The sequence below is a fragment of the Lathyrus oleraceus genome, chromosome 5, assembly GCF_024323335.1.
Source record: "Lathyrus oleraceus cultivar Zhongwan6 chromosome 5, CAAS_Psat_ZW6_1.0, whole genome shotgun sequence".
Taxonomy (NCBI): domain Eukaryota; kingdom Viridiplantae; phylum Streptophyta; class Magnoliopsida; order Fabales; family Fabaceae; genus Lathyrus; species Lathyrus oleraceus.
The window spans coordinates 11023594-11039319 of record NC_066583.1 but is presented as its reverse complement, the minus strand read 5'-3'; the positions used below and the strand labels follow the sequence as shown (position 1 = coordinate 11039319).

Sequence of the window (15726 nt, the reverse complement as noted above, 5' to 3'; positions counted from 1 at the left end):
AGAAGCATTTGAGATCTGAAATTTGAAAATCCCTCCAATTTTCTCTCACTTCGAATTTCATTTTTCTCCACACAAACACCAAATATTTTTTGAGATTCTTGATTCTCATGCAATTCTGAGCAAGAATCAACCATTGTTTTGATCAATTGAGCCAGAATTCGAGCAGTTCATGTACATGAGCATGTTGATGGAATCTGAAAATTGAAGTAGATCCAAGTGGTTTCAAGTGTTCCTGTTTGCACAAAGCTTCAAGGCAAGGTCAAAGGAGTAGATCTGGAGTTTTTGAGCACTTGAGAATACGAATTCAGTAGCTTCCAATTTCAGGTGATTCAAAATTCATCATCTCCTTTTCCTGTTTTCATGATATAGATGTGTAGGTCTTGACTAGTGGAGCACGTAGATATGTTTAGATTTGATTTTGGTTGAGAATTGAGGTTGTATGATGAACTGGAAGTTTTGATCATGAAAATGTTTTGCTTCGATCTGGAAAATACATGATGATTTAGGATGATCCATTAGCATATTTGGATTCCTTGTTGAAGGACGGCTCGAATGGTACCGGTCTCATTGATTTCTGGAAATTTTTGTGCCTGAGTCGCCGGAATCTCACCGGGGAAGACGACCGGAGCTACAGCTCCGGCGTCTGAGGTGTACTTAGGGTTTGACTGTGTGATTCCATGTGGATGCTGCGTGTGCGCTGGCGTGGATGAATGATTGGTGAGGATGCGTTTGACTGAGCCACTCGAGCGTTGAAATGCTGACCGTGCATGCCAACGCGTTTAATGAAACGCGGCATTTTGGCCTTTTGAATCTGATCCGTTTGATTACCATGCGCGCCATATCTGATGGCTCATGTTTATTCTGGATTATTTCAAATATTTGAATTTCCCTCCATTGTTATTTGTTTATTTCATTTGTTTTGCTCATTTTAGAAAATTCATAAAAAATAGAAAAATGATCCAAATTAATTCCAATTTTTTTTCCTAGTTTTGTATGAATGTCTAGTTTTTTTTGGTATTATTTTCATGAATTGTTGATGTCTGGTTTGTGATGTGTGGATTTTTGAATCCATGTGGTGTTAATTTGATATGTTGCCTTCAATGCTTTGTGAAATCTTCATCTTTGAGCCAATTGATCCCATTTTTTGCATGCTTGATGTTCATACATGATGTGAATTTTTGAGCACTGGTTTGGAATTTTTCTCATATGCTATCATTGTTTTTGACACATGGAGATATAATGTGACAATTTGTGTCACATTTTTGGCATTGAATTGTTGCATTTTTGTTCATATATCATTTGAACCTTTCTGGATTTGATCTTTTGCATTTTGTTTGTTCATGACATGAGAAACTTGCATAAAAAATATCAAAGTCATTACATGCATTTCTGTTTTGATGTGAATTTTCTAAATTGGAAGTTCACTTTGTGCACATTTCTTGGTCATTGCATTACATAGATCATTTGAGGCATTTGATTTTTGATTTGATGCTGGTCCTTTTGAGGACATTTTGTGAAGTGTTTGAATGTGCATTGTGTAAAAGATTGGATTCTGTTTTGGTCATTTGAGTTGGTTTTGAATCTAGTCTTTACACTAGTGTTTTGTACATGAACTAACCTTGTTTTGTGTTTCAGGTTTGGACACTTAGCATTGATGGTTGATTTGTTCTCACTTTGTGAGATGCAAATGATTTGAATTCTAACTTGTGTTTGTTTTGTAGGATTTTAAGTGATATGCTTGAGCTCATAAGTTCATTTGAATGCTTGGGCATTGTTCATTGGATTGTGTAATTGTTGGAAGGATTCACTGTTTGTCTGTTGGTTTTATAACTGAAATATTAACTGTTTAGTCTTTGTACAGGTACCTTAGTTGCTTGCTTGCTTTTGCTTTTGCTTAAGATTTGGATTATGGTTGACACACCACTTAGGTAGTTATCTTCTTACTTCATGTAGTCTGGAAGTCCTGTCACCTTTTTGGCAGGCATTTTGCTGGCAAGTCCTCCTTCAGAGGCTCTGTTTGTGTTTGTTTACAATTGTGCCAAAGACCTCCAAGATGAGGCATGTGTTACTTGATAAGACCTCCAAGAGTTGAGGCAATTGACGGATAAAAGGGATTAGTAGCCAATCCCCCGTTATTCAGTGAGTCGTTCTTTATGCTCGCACTACGTGCTGATGCTTCTGAACATGTACCCAAGATCTTTGTCCAGTGTCTGTCAAGTGGAATAGGATCCCACTTTCTGGATCCCCACGCTTTCTTTGTCATGAGCTCACCCAGGCCAGGGTTAAGAGCATGAGGTCTCATCCTCATTACCATTTTGATCAGCTTCACCCTAACTTTCAATGTTAGTGGTTAAGAGCTCACTTGATTACCCATTACAGTTTGGCTTGTTTGTCGAGGTTGATATGACCCCTCTTGACTAAAGCCCACCCATTGTTTGAGCCTCTTTGTATGTATATAGTGTGTGATGATTGTTTACTTGTGAACTTTTGACGTGTGTGCTCTTGAACTAGGAGTTTCCCTTTGAGCTTAATTTGAAGATCATTACCATGTTCATTCCATGTGGAAGATACCAAGATGCATTGAGGATCTCTTATGAGACTTGTGTGATTGCTTATGCTTTGTGCTTGCTTATTCCAAAGGATGGGATTCTACTTGGATCATCTATATGATCTCAAGAGAGGAACTCCTAGTGTGGTTGCATTTCTTAACCCTCACCTTAGGACTTAACCCTTCTTCTTCATTTCTCCATCTTAACCCAAGCCAAAAACTTTTTTTTGCAAACATTTGACTATTGTTTTCAACATTAGAAACCTAAGCCTTATGCTTTTGATTTTCAAACTTTCTTTTCATAACACTCATTTTGAATTGAATCTTTAAGTCAACTTTGACCACTTTTGTATATACTTCTAATTGGTAAATATAACCCATTCAAACTTCTTTTGTGGTTCCAATGTCCACTTCTTAATCAAATCTTTTCATAACCTTTAGCTATTAAGTTTGAGTTATCTTTGTGGTAGATGTAATACTCACCTTTGTCCTTAGTGATGGACAACGAGCCTTCCATGCTTATTATAGGGTTAACCCCTCACTAGCATGTTGAAGCTATCCTCACATGGTGGACTTGTGGTTGTAGGTTGAGTTTTCTCCCTTTGATAACAAAAGACCTTAAGACTTTTGGACCAATCAATCCACTCATTTGTTTTGAAATTTTTTACCCGAACTACGAGGTTTTGATCCTAATCTTTTTTATAAGAGGGTACGTAGGCAATGGGTTTATCCATCCAAACACAAAATATAAATAAACTTGTATATTCTTCTCTCATCTCTTCAATCATGTTTGCACAAATAAAAAATTTCACAAAACAAATAACCTTCACAAGTGTGAAAAGGGCTCCCTAGGAGTACCTAGGATGTTTTGGGTGCCTAACACCTTCCCATTGCATAACCAACCCCCTTACCCAGATCTCTGTTTGTTTTACTAGTTTTGTTTGTAAAACTTTTAGGTTTTTGTTCGCTTTCTAACCATTCCTTTGGATAAATAGAAGTGCGGTGGCGACTCGACTTTGTATGATTTACCTTGGATTTAGTCAATATCTCCAATGGTAACGAATACACCGCTACAGAATGCGATGTTTATTTGAGAATGAATGGGTGAGAATATTTCCACAGGTTTTTAGGCATGGGTTCATGGTTTTGGACCATCGTGACGAAGTATGGAGTTACTAATGACTGCTTAGTAAACTAAGGTTCTCGCTTTGTGTGATCTAAGGCTTTTGGAAAATTGGGTGTAAGACACTGCCTCTAGAGTCATGGACTTCCTTGACTTTCATCCGCTTATGTCAATTTACTTGCCAGGCGACTGCTCCATCAAAGTCATCTACTCTAAGTGAGATCTTCGTATCGACCCTTACGAGGAAGGCACCTCGGTGGCCTATACTACGCGACCATCGGTCTAGGTTAGCCATAGTTTTAAAGGTTCTAAAAGGGGTCTTAGGGTCATTGACTATAGTAAAAGAAAAGATGCTTACGCCGAAAGCACGACGGTCATCAATCCCCTTAAGAGAATCTACCACTAAGTGAGGTTCTCGTACGACCCTAACGAGGAAGGCGCCTCGCGGATCAATACTACTCAACCTCTCCTATCTCAAGCAAACTCTCAGACTCGGGTGGAGAGTCTTTCACACAAGGTTTTTCCTTTGCAATCATTATTGCTTCCAAAAATTCTTCGTCACATAACCAAAGTTTCGGACCAACAGGTAAACAAAGAAAATATGCACAGGTTAGCAACAAAAGCAATATATACAAAAAAGATAATAGATAAAATCTGCACGTACGTAAAAGAGAAACAACCCAAACTAGGCTAGACTTGCTTAGGGAATTTTGGTCTCCCCAACAGAGTCGCCAGCTGCCGCTACCGGGATTTCACGATAACGAAACCGGGACTAAAGAGAATGCCAAAGAGAGGCAAAGTCAGAAGAGTCGCCACCGAATTTTATTTTGTTTACCTCTATCGGAGAGGAGAGCGGAAATAGTCGATAAAACCCTCAGGAAAGATACGCACACGGGTAGCGCTAAAAGAGAATAAGGAATCGGTCTCGCAACCGAGATTTTGGGTTCGGAAGTCGGTTACGTAAGGGGAAGGTATTAGCACCCCTTACGTCCATGGTAATCCATGGGAACCATTTGGGTTGTTTTACATACATGGGATTTATCTATTATTGTTTTATTTTCAAAAGAATGTGTGAAAAGAAAAGGGGTGTTTTTGTTATTATAGTGCTCGCCAAGGATTGTGGCCTTTGTGCCTACGTATCACTCATTCGGGGATGAGGAATCAGAGCTCCGTATTTCGGAGTAGAAAATGTTTGTGTGTTGGTTTATTTTACCTTTGAAAAAAGGGTTTTCGGGATGATGCCCTAAGGCGCAAAAAATGAGTTTGATGAGTTGTAATGTTTTTACCTTGAATAAGGGTTTTATGAAATGAATGTTTGTGATTATATTGTACTAAAGTCTATGGGTGGAGGTGATTATTCTAGACAACAAGACAAGCGTCTTGCGTCCAAAACAATCAGAGTAAGGGTAGGAATGCTCCATTCTCACTCATTCTCCACCAGTTAAGGCTCGTGGCGCACAATAATAATCATAATTATTAAGTGTTTTGAATTTGATTATAAAAATGCAACTTGACGTTGAATCAAGGGTTTGTTTTATTTTGATTATGAAATTTGGCTTATGCAACATGAATGCAAAGTAACCAACAAGAAATTAAAGAGTCTCATTGTAAGGTAGCCCAAGAGAAAGCCTTTTGTGTGCAAAAGTGACCTAAGCTAAAAAAAGGATAATGGTCTTACAAACATGTCCCCCTAAGGTGGTGCCATGATGCCATTCTTACAACATGCATGTAAGTTACGGATGAAAATCCAAATGTTTACAAAGTATCACAAAGAGTGAAAGAAAGCCTCCAAGCAAAGGTCCTAAGATGAAATCCTCTAAGTCCAAGTTGATTAAGAGTGGAGTGAATATTTTTGGTCTTTATATTTTATCATGTTTTTGTTATTTTTAATGTATGATGACAATAAAATAAATAACAAGTAAATAAACATGCATGGCGAGTTTGTACAATGACGATGATAATGAGTACTTGAATGTAAATTACAAGGTAATGACATAAAAGTAAATCACAAGATAAAGAATGACAATATCACAATAATAATGGTTAGTGAATGTAAATGAACAATAAAATAAATTTCAAGGAAGTAAAGTGCAATAATGTGAATGTTAGGAGTTAGTAGTTAGTAGTTAGTGGTTAGTAGAATAACAATAAGCAAATAGAATAACAAGTTAATGTAAAGAAAATGGTTTCATCTATGTATCAAATGACCCAAACATGGTTGAAATAGAGGCAACCTATCAATGCCTCAAAGTATCATGAAGGATCTATTGATCAATCATTAATAGGTTTGAAACATTGAAGGTTTTATCAACTCTAAACAACCATAGCTATGATTTAATAGATCTCATCAACCAAACAAGTCAACAATAAATATTGAATGATAACAAGAAAAAATGTAAAGGAAATGGTTTCATCTATGTATCAAATGACTCAAACATGGTTGAAATAGAGGCAACCTATCAATGCCTCAAAGTATCATGAAGGATCTATTGATCAATCATTAATAGGTTTGAAACATTGAAGGTTTTATCAACTCTAAAAAAACCATAGTCATGATCTAATAGATCTCATCAACCAAATAAATATAAATGATAACAAGAAATAAAGTTTGATTGAAAATGGTGGATAAAAAGTAGTAAGAGCAAAAAATCCCCAAAAGGGTGTAAACCCAACAAAAACCACTTGTTTCAAAGTTGACTCAAATATCTCTCAAAATACAACCCAAGAGTAAAAATCCATTTTCAAACACAAAACAAAACCAAAAATATCAAGGAGTTTGAGTTCAAAATATTACCAAGATTGTGGTGTCAAAACTAGGTTGTTGTTGTGTTTGGGTTTGAGAATGAAGCAAAAAGCTTGGAAGAGGGTGGTTATGGTTGTTGTGGTAGAAAAATGGAAGAGAAGGAAGGTGTATGTTTATTGGTGGTGGTGAATGATTATGTAAGTGAAGGTTAGAAGTTTGCTACTGTTGTTGTTGTGTGGAAATGGTGGATTTTTACATGGTGGTTGGGTGGTTCAAAGAAGAAAAGAGGGTTTGGGTAAGTTAGGGTTTAGGTTGAAAAGAGGGAGCTTGAATTTGATTTTTGCAGAGGTTTTGTGGCTTTCTAAGCTTGAAAAATGAGTGAGGATAGTGCTCTATTTATAGGGGAAGCAAAGGGGTCGAAGTGGGTGAAGGAAAAGGTCCATTGGGTAAAAAACAGAGCTTTTTCTGCTGTCTGCGCAGGTGTAATCGGTTACATGATTTGGGTAACCGGTTACATAGTCCCAAAATGGCCAAAAATTCAGTTTTTGGTCTGTGTAACCGGTTACATGATTTGGGTAACCGGTTACATAATTTTTTTTTTAGAAATAATGAATGTATGCATATGCAGTAGGGTCATGGATCAGATGAAAATTGTATCGGGGTATGGTGAATTTTGGGGTATGACAGTGAACCACATGCTAAACCCATATATGCTCCAATTGGTGAACCACCTGAATCCACTGATGAACCACAAGTAAAATCAAACCCTTGTGACAAACTTGTCATGATTTATGGTCATCCTGTTGATACTCCTATCATTGATAAGCTTCTTGGTGAGGTTTTCAATGATAACTATGTCTCCTCTGAAGATTTTGCTGATGACATATTCAATGAAAACCATAAAAATTTAGAGGTTGAGGTTCAAAATAAAAGGAGTGTGAAATTTGATCAAGTTGATGAAGATGATGATGTGCCTATTGCCAATATCGTGAAGAGGATTATTGAAAGTATTTCTAAGCCTCAAGAGAAAGTTGTAGCTAAATAATTGGTGAGTGTAGATCAAGAAACCGAGTCTTATGAAACACCTATTGTTAAAGTAATGAAAAGGATAGATAAGTCTATGAATGATAGTGAGAAAGATAAAATGAAAGAGGTTCCTCCCAAAACCTACGTGAAAAACACTGAAATTATGAAGAAGAAAACTCCTCAAAGGACTGTAGTAAGTAAGAGAAGAAAAGTAGAAGAGAAAACCACTGAGATGAAGCCTCTCAAATGAAAAATTGTTCAATTAAGTGAACTTGAGAAAAATGTTGAAGTAGAGTCCTAGACATTGTGACCTCTTCTAGGAGAAAAATTGGAGGAAAAAGAACTCCTATTAAAATTCCTGTTGCACCCTTGGACAACGTTTCATTCCATTATGAAGAAAGCGTGCAAAAGTGGAAGTTTTTGTGTCAAAGAAGAATTGCTCCTGAAAGAGAGCCGAACAAAGATGTCCTTGAATATAAAGAGATAATGAATCTACTGAAGGATGCCATATTAATGATGATTATTTCATACATTGTACCTTGCTATGAGAAACTGGTCAAGGAGTTCATTATTAACCTAACCAGTGATTGCAATGTTGAAGGATGACTGAAGTATTAGAAGGTTTATTTTATAGGGAAATGTGTGAAGTTCCCACCCTCCATTATTAATGAGTACTTGGCAAGAAAAAAGTCATCAGGCCCTGAAAAAGTTGCATCCATTGATAATATTGCTAAAGAAATCACTGATGGGCAAGTGAAACAATGGCTCAACAAAGGGTTACTCTCTTGTGGAAAATTAAGTGTGAAAGATACCATACTAAAGAGTATAGGTGCAACAAATTGGGCACCCATTAATCATAGTTCTAGCATTAGTTTTTCCTTACCCAAGATGATCTTTCCAATTGGAACAAGACTAAGCTGAATTTTGGAGAGTATGTTTTTAAGTAGACCATGAAGCATGCTGATACTTTTGTTGTGAAGCTACTTATAAATTTTCCTTGCGTGATCACTAGAATTATCTTGAAACAACATCCTAAAGTTTTGAATCTTCAAGAAACTCTAATAAAAAAGGTTGGGCTTCTTACCCTTGATAAAAAGTTGTTTGTTAGGACATGTGTCCCAAACATTGTGTTAAAGCATCAGGGTTAAACTACTGGTGGAAATTCTTCTCCAGTTTCCAAAGCCACATAAAAGGAGGTGTTACTTGGGTTAATATAAGTCTCAAAGGCTCTACAAGAGACAATTATTACAAGTACCATCATTCATCTGCATACTCATGCCATATGCATTCATGTACAAATTCATTCTTCAAATAAACATCATTGATTAAAGGGTTTTGCTAATTAGGAATCAAAGGTGATGTTGGCACAAGAGTGATGGTTGGTTCATTCCTTGTGAATCAAGTTTGTGGAACTCTAATCTTTGGTATATGCTTTTGGTTACTTAGTGATTATCTTGGGCGTTGATTTGCTTGATTCATGGCATAATACTTCATTCAAGTGATCAAGAGATTCAAATTCAAGGTTCACTCAAAGTCATATCCAAGGCAAATTCAAATATTTAGAGATGTAAATTTGGAAGGAAACCTTGCTTTATTGAAACACAAGTTACATACACCATTCATTTCAAGAAAATCCATTTCATTCCAAAAAGATCCAAATTGCAAGTTTACATACAAAATTTCATCTTTTGACCTACAATTGACTTTTGGTCAATTATTGACTTTTTGGTCAAACAGTTGACCCAAGCCAACTATCCTAAACCCTGGTCTATTTTATTATTCATCTTCAAGACACTTCACTTCTTGTGCTTCTAAACCTTCAAGCCTTCAAAACATCTTCAAGAGCCTGGATCCATGCCTTTCCAAGTCCACATGCGTTGTCAAATCCACATGTCTTGCCGGATCTTCATGGATAATGCTTAATGGAAAACATGTAACATAATCCATTTCCCCAAACACATGAGAAAAACCAACTTTTGTGTTGGTAACCGGTTACCCAATAACAGGTAACCGATTACACCTATATCAGCATCTGCAGAAAACCAAATTTGTGTTTTGGTAACCGGTTACTCAAAACATGGTAACTAGTTACACCTGCACTCAGCACACCAGTAAACCATTTTTCGTGCTGGTAATCGGTTACTCAAAACATGGTAACTGGTTACACTTGCTTTGTTCAGTCTCATTTAACACATCAGAACACATGTTTTCGTTTTGGTACTCAAAACATGGTAACCAGTTACATCTGTTATTTTTTTGCAATTTTAGCCTGCATAATGCATCAGAGTCCCAATTCCAATGTTTCATACCAGTTCCAATTCCTACACATTATGCAACAATAAATAGTAGCATTCCTACACTAACATTCACCAATACTTGAACTACACTAACTCACTTTAATCCTAGCCTCACCAACCTGTCATAACAACCCTTAAATATCACTTCAATAATAATTCGAAATAATAATTTAACAGCTAAATAACTTTGTTAACTTCATAACCAACTTACTCATGAAATCATCTAACACTAACTGCTGCCATAACTTCTAACCATCATTTCCTGGAAAAGTGCCTGAAGGTTAGAACAATACATCTATATAAACTCACCACACTCTTCAATCTTCAAAAATAATCATAATAATCATTCATTCATCACTCAAACTCCGAATTTCTACTCTCTCAATTCATCTATTTCACCTCACCAAAGCTTTACCACCACTGTTTGAGTAAGCTTCACCTTGAAGCTTGCCATCAATTGGGCTAAGACCTCCAGACGGCATTAGTACACCTTTTGCTACTGCTACATTCAACATATAATCAACAACAACAATAGTCCAGTTTTGATCTTTACACTATATTCAAGGAAGAACAAAAAGTGATTGGAGCATTTTAGCAAGGAATTGGATAGCTCACCAGATTAAAGGTTTTCTGGTTTTTCTCTGCACATTCATCATCTTCAACAATTTCCAGGACAAACCTCTGTCTTGCTTGAATCGTGTACCAAAATGTAGCTCTTGCAATGGAGAATCAAAGCCCCGAGGTTTAATGACTTGATTCTTCTCCTCTATCGTTTAATTTTTGTTTTAGAGGTTAGGGTTCATCACTTTCTTGATGTGATTCTGAAAATTGGTTAAGAGTTGAAAGGTAGACACTTCCTAGCTACAATTGGTGATATTATAAATGTAAAAAAATGGAAGCTCACCTTTAAAGTATGGGATGCGAAGATTGGGTTTGTTTTAGCCAAACAAATGAAAAATCCTTCCCTTAAAGACTCTTGTTTTAGTCTTAACATTACTGATCAAGATGTCAAAGAGAGAAAATTCACAAAGAAGGAAGGTGAAAACAGAGAAGCTAATGCCTATGACAGATTGTCAGATGAAAATCCTACCCTCCGATCTGAAGGACTAACATACGAGGCATTTCCAAAAGTGAAAAATAAACCTCTACCACGAGACCTCAAAAATAAACCCCCTCCCAAGAAAAAGAAAGAAAAGGGCAAAAAGTTTGATAAATGGTTGGATATGTTTAAATGGAGCCCTAAAGTTGTTAAATAAAATGTTAATAATTCACGTTTGAAGGAAGTAACCTAAAAGAAACTCTATGTGAGAGGGAACCCACAAACTTGTGTGATTTAATTTGTTGGCGTGTTTATTTTTATTGGAATAAAAAGAAACTGCACAAAACAATTCCACTCACCACCACCTCCTACCACACGATATGCATCAATAAATGTTGATCAGAAGTGGGGTAAAGCGTATAAGCGGAGCAACATAGTCAAGCCATTTTCTATATCTTTTTTGTAAAGCACTGAGCTTTCTCTCTCCATTTTCTTTTACTGTTTACATTGGAAACAATGTTTAGTTCAAGTATAGGGATTTATTTATTTTCTGTTTGTTTGTTTGTTTTTGTTTGTCTGTGTGTTGCGCTGTTGGTCTATATTTCCATAACTTAAACTATTTGAATAGATGTTAAAAATTAAATAAAAAAATTGTAATTTCATTGCATTGAGAAATTATGAAATTTAATAAAAACAAAACTCAAGACTAAGGACTTTAGGAAAAACTCAGTAAAGCAGTCTTGTCCTAACACCTAGAGTCTTTTGATTTGATTTTAGTTTAACTTAACTTGAATCATAGTCTCTATTATTATGATGTAATTTTTAAGTAATTTGCATAATTTTGTTTGACATTATTTTTCTCGTGTACGATGTGTATTGATTGACTGAGGAAAACAAAAATTGAAAAATGGATAGTAAAAGGCAACTGCACTTACTAAGTTGGATAACTCTCACCAAATTATTCACTTCAACAAATTATTGATCCTCAATGCCAAGAAAAAAAAAGTGAAAATACGCATTGTGTGTACAAACTAAAGAATGACTAGCACAATTAGCTCATTGCGATACCAAAAAAAGGTAATAATACTAAAAATTCTTCGGTCAAAGTGAATGCATGTGAGTTGTGAATTATGTGTGAAAATAACAAATGTCTTAATATGATTAGTTGTGTGTTTGAAAAGAGAAAGAATTAGGTACATAGATTTAAGTTCAAATCTATAGTGGAATTATTTTCTTTGAAGACTCTAGACTGAGTTCTTACAAGACCCTTAAGACCGATCGAGTAGTAAATAAAATATCCTTAGGTTGAGGGGATCATGAATTTCAATACGAGTATCTATGCAAGTGTTTTAAAAAAATTTCTATGCAAAATGATCTTGTCCTAGATTAATTCTATTTGAGTAAACTGTTTAAGGACAATAAATAGTTTAAGTACGAGGGAGTTTGAGTAACATTATTTTATCTCTTTCTAGTTTAAATTTTATTAAATTTTTATCATGTTTTGATTGATTTCTAGTGTGTTTTGTGGTTTTCTCTATGTTTTCCAGGCACAACAGAGGAAGTTAATATAATTTAACGATATATAATGCTGAATACCTAGGGAAAAGAACACTAAGCATATACGCTTTTATAGTTTTACTGGTTGCTATGTCTGAGTAGATTTTTTGGGATTAAGGGTCATGGACTGTTTTATGCATTATTTCATGTAAACTCCTCATTATTTCATTATAAGAAATAAGTGCAACTTGTTCTAGATTTCAAGTTATCTTATCTAGATATTTTTACGAAAGTAAACATAATTTAGATATCATTCATACATCGGAATACATCGGAAGGATGTGAGGTGGGATTCGAATGTGAAATTCTAGACAATCGAGTTCGAGACGACGTAAGTGTCTTGGACTCAATTCAAAAAGTGCCAAAATAGCTCTTGAATAAATAATTTCACCGACGAAAATGGTAAAAAATTTGTTTAAGATAGGACAACACGTTGACGCAAGTAGGTGTTGTCAAACTTTTCTATTTTTCTGCAAACGGTATGAGTTTTACTTGAGTTTGTAATTGGTCTTTGTAGAAATGATAAATCTTTTATACTACTTCGATATTGTCGTACGCTTGCAGTGTATCATCTAGATCTTAAGAAAGGAGGGGATTGGATTGAGGGAGTGACTGAGATTCAGTAAGAGGTTTGTTCATGTTTATCATAGGGTTTTAAAGAACTGGATATTGCCTCCCTAGACTTGATGGGGTGGATGGCTTTGAGTTTTTTCTCCGAGGAGAATAATTTTCCATAACATTTCCCTTCCAACTTGAGGAGTTAGATGGGATGGTTTCCCAGTTTGGTGGGGACAAAGTTCGGAGCCTAATAGTTTCATTTTGTCTTTTTTCAAGAGGTTTTGGGATCTTTTGAGAACTGATGTGAGGATTATGTTTAACGAGTTCCACTACTTTGCATCTCTTCCCCATAGTTTTTCCTCGATTTTTGTAACTCTCATTCCTAAAATTAAGAGTTCCGCTACATTAGGTAGAGAGGTGATTCATGTATAATGTTTTAATATTTTTAGGTGGAGATGAGATGTCTTCTTCTTTTATGGGTCTGGAACAAAACTCTAATTAGTGATGAACTCCATTTTCTATATCTTCAATGCACAACTCTAAAATGCAGAGAATCCTAATATATTTAATGACTGAACTTCATACATGATAGATATCCTTTGATTGTACCATACAATATTTAATTGTATTGAAAATATCCAAGAGTCTCATAGATCCATCTAATACTTTATGATCAACCTGTTTGTTCTGTCAATGCTTGTTGAGCTATTGTCATTTGGAGCAGCTTATCATGCTCTCTTGCAACCCTACAAGTTATTGAAGATGATGACAAAGAAGCTGTGCCTGCAACTATGCATAGAGCTTTTGGGATTTGTTTCTACCACAACTGCATTTTCTTCTTCTCATAAAATAAATATAGCTATAGTAGATGAGAATAGAACGCGGCGTCCTAGTAGTGTATATATTCTTAATATATAGCAAATAACTAGAGGAGACAAGAAGCACTTTTTTATTTATTTTCAATTTCCACTATTACTACAGCAGTGTTTGCTCAATGTTGGTTCCCAAATCATCCCTCAATTTTAAATTTGGTAATCACGTGAATATAGCATCTTCCATAAGATATAATAAAAACTCAAATTGTAAACTCTAAGGGGCATGGATGTGATGGGTGTGCACGAACATGGAAAATGGATCATGTGTCTGTAGGATGAGAAGCAATTCTATTAATAAATAACCTGTTAAGATCTTTTTTGATCTAGTACATGTGTATGAGCAGATCAAGGATTTCTACAGATACTTAAATGGATGGTGTGATTCATGTTCCTCCAACAGAAACAAGCCTAACAATACTTGTAGTTGTTGCTTTAGCATCGCAGCAGTACTGCACACGTGCAAATGGTTATGTTTTTTTTTTGTTTCTTATTAAAACACATTTTAGGTGAAGTGTTTGCATTGAAAATGTTATAATCATGCAAATGAGAGAGAGTATGAGTTGGGAGAGATTCCATGGAGGAGACACAGCTCTAACTTCTATGTAATAATGTCTGAATTCAAATCTCGATTAGTTGCCCTCATTGATATGTGATTCCTTATGTCGCCTAACACCTATAATATATATTGAGAAGATGCCATTGCAAAATAACAGACTCAATTCAACATTCATTTCAAGGCTTGTCTTTCTCTTCCTTAAGAAAAAGGAAATGGCAGTTTCTTCTCCTTTGAACACAAAATCCAATCTCCATGGTCGCTCAATCAGCTTGCCTTCTAGACCACACCCACTCTTTCTTGAATGCAACCAACATTTGGAGACATTATTAAAGTCTTCAACTGAAATTTCCTCATCATCATTGCTTTGTCATAAGAATGATGGCTTGAGAGATTTGATCGAGTGTGTTGAAAATTTGATTCAGCTTCCACTTACTCAAGAAGCACTTATCCATGATCAGAATCAAGAAAATTGGGTAAATAACCTCTTGGGTGGATCCTTAAGGCTCTTAGATGTTTGTAGTGCAGCGAAAGATGCTGTAATTCATACAAAAGAATGCACAAGAGAACTTCAATCTATCATAAGAAGAAGAGGATGTGGAACGGAGGTCACTGTAGAGGCTAAGAAATTCTTAACATCTAGAAAGGTTGTGAAAAAAGCCATCTCCAAAGCCTTGACAAATAGGAAGGTTAATACCAAAAGTTGCAACATGTTATCTACAGACAAAGATCATCAAACAGTAGCTTTGATTAGATTATTACAAGATGTTGAAGTGGCTACACTTTCTACATTTGAAACAATACTGCAATTTATCTCAGGCACCACACAATCAAAGTCAAACAGCTGGGGTTCCATTTCCAAACTAATTCAGCCAAAAAGAGTTGGTTGTTCACAATTGACAGATGAAAGTGAATTTGCTCAAGTGGATGTAGCATTGCAGTCTTTCTTATTTAGCAAGACTAGAAAAGTTGAAGGCATCAATGATCTGCAAAACCACTTGGAGAAAACGGAGTCATGCATTCAAGACATTGAAGAAGGACTTGAGTTTCTGTTTAGGCGTCTAATCAAAATCAGAGTCTCACTTCTTAATATCCTCAACAATTAGTACAACTTTTATGTGGATCAAAATTTTGTAGTGATATAGATACACTTGTACATGGAAATTATATGTGTAATTGTATAGCAATAATAAAGTGATACTTTTTTATTAGTTTCCCGTTCCAAAATCCTTCTATCATGGATATTAGGCCTATTACACCTTATACAATATATCTACAAATAGCCGTAAATAATCAAGAATCATAAAAATAGTCAAAGCTGAAAAACAAAGTAGAATTTCAAAGGAATATAAAAATGAAATGAAGGAAATTATTGAATAAAGAATATAATTAGGGATTTAAAAAGGA

At 35.5% G+C, this 15726-nt stretch overlaps 1 protein-coding gene and 1 long non-coding RNA gene across 2 annotated transcripts; one reads left to right on the top strand and one right to left on the bottom strand.

The window, feature by feature from the left end:
- Positions 1–9062: 9062 nt before the first annotated feature.
- On the bottom strand, positions 9063–11040 carry LOC127084567 (uncharacterized). Its single transcript, XR_007788748.1, has 2 exons — positions 10353–11040; positions 9063–10239 (listed from the first exon to the last, which is right to left on the bottom strand). It is a non-coding gene; the product is annotated as an uncharacterized LOC127084567 (long non-coding RNA).
- A 3280-nt stretch (positions 11041–14320) lies between these two features.
- LOC127084117 (uncharacterized) lies at positions 14321–15524 on the top strand. The gene has a single exon (XM_051024509.1). It carries the CDS (start codon positions 14460–14462, stop codon positions 15423–15425), a length of 966 nt encoding a protein of 321 aa, XP_050880466.1. The 5' UTR covers positions 14321–14459; the 3' UTR covers positions 15426–15524.
- The last annotated feature ends 202 nt before the right edge of the window (positions 15525–15726 follow it).

Coding starts and splice junctions, on each gene's coding strand:
- LOC127084117 (XM_051024509.1), top strand. CDS start 14,460: ATGCCATTGCAAAATAACAGACTCAATTCAACATTCATTTCAAGGCTT.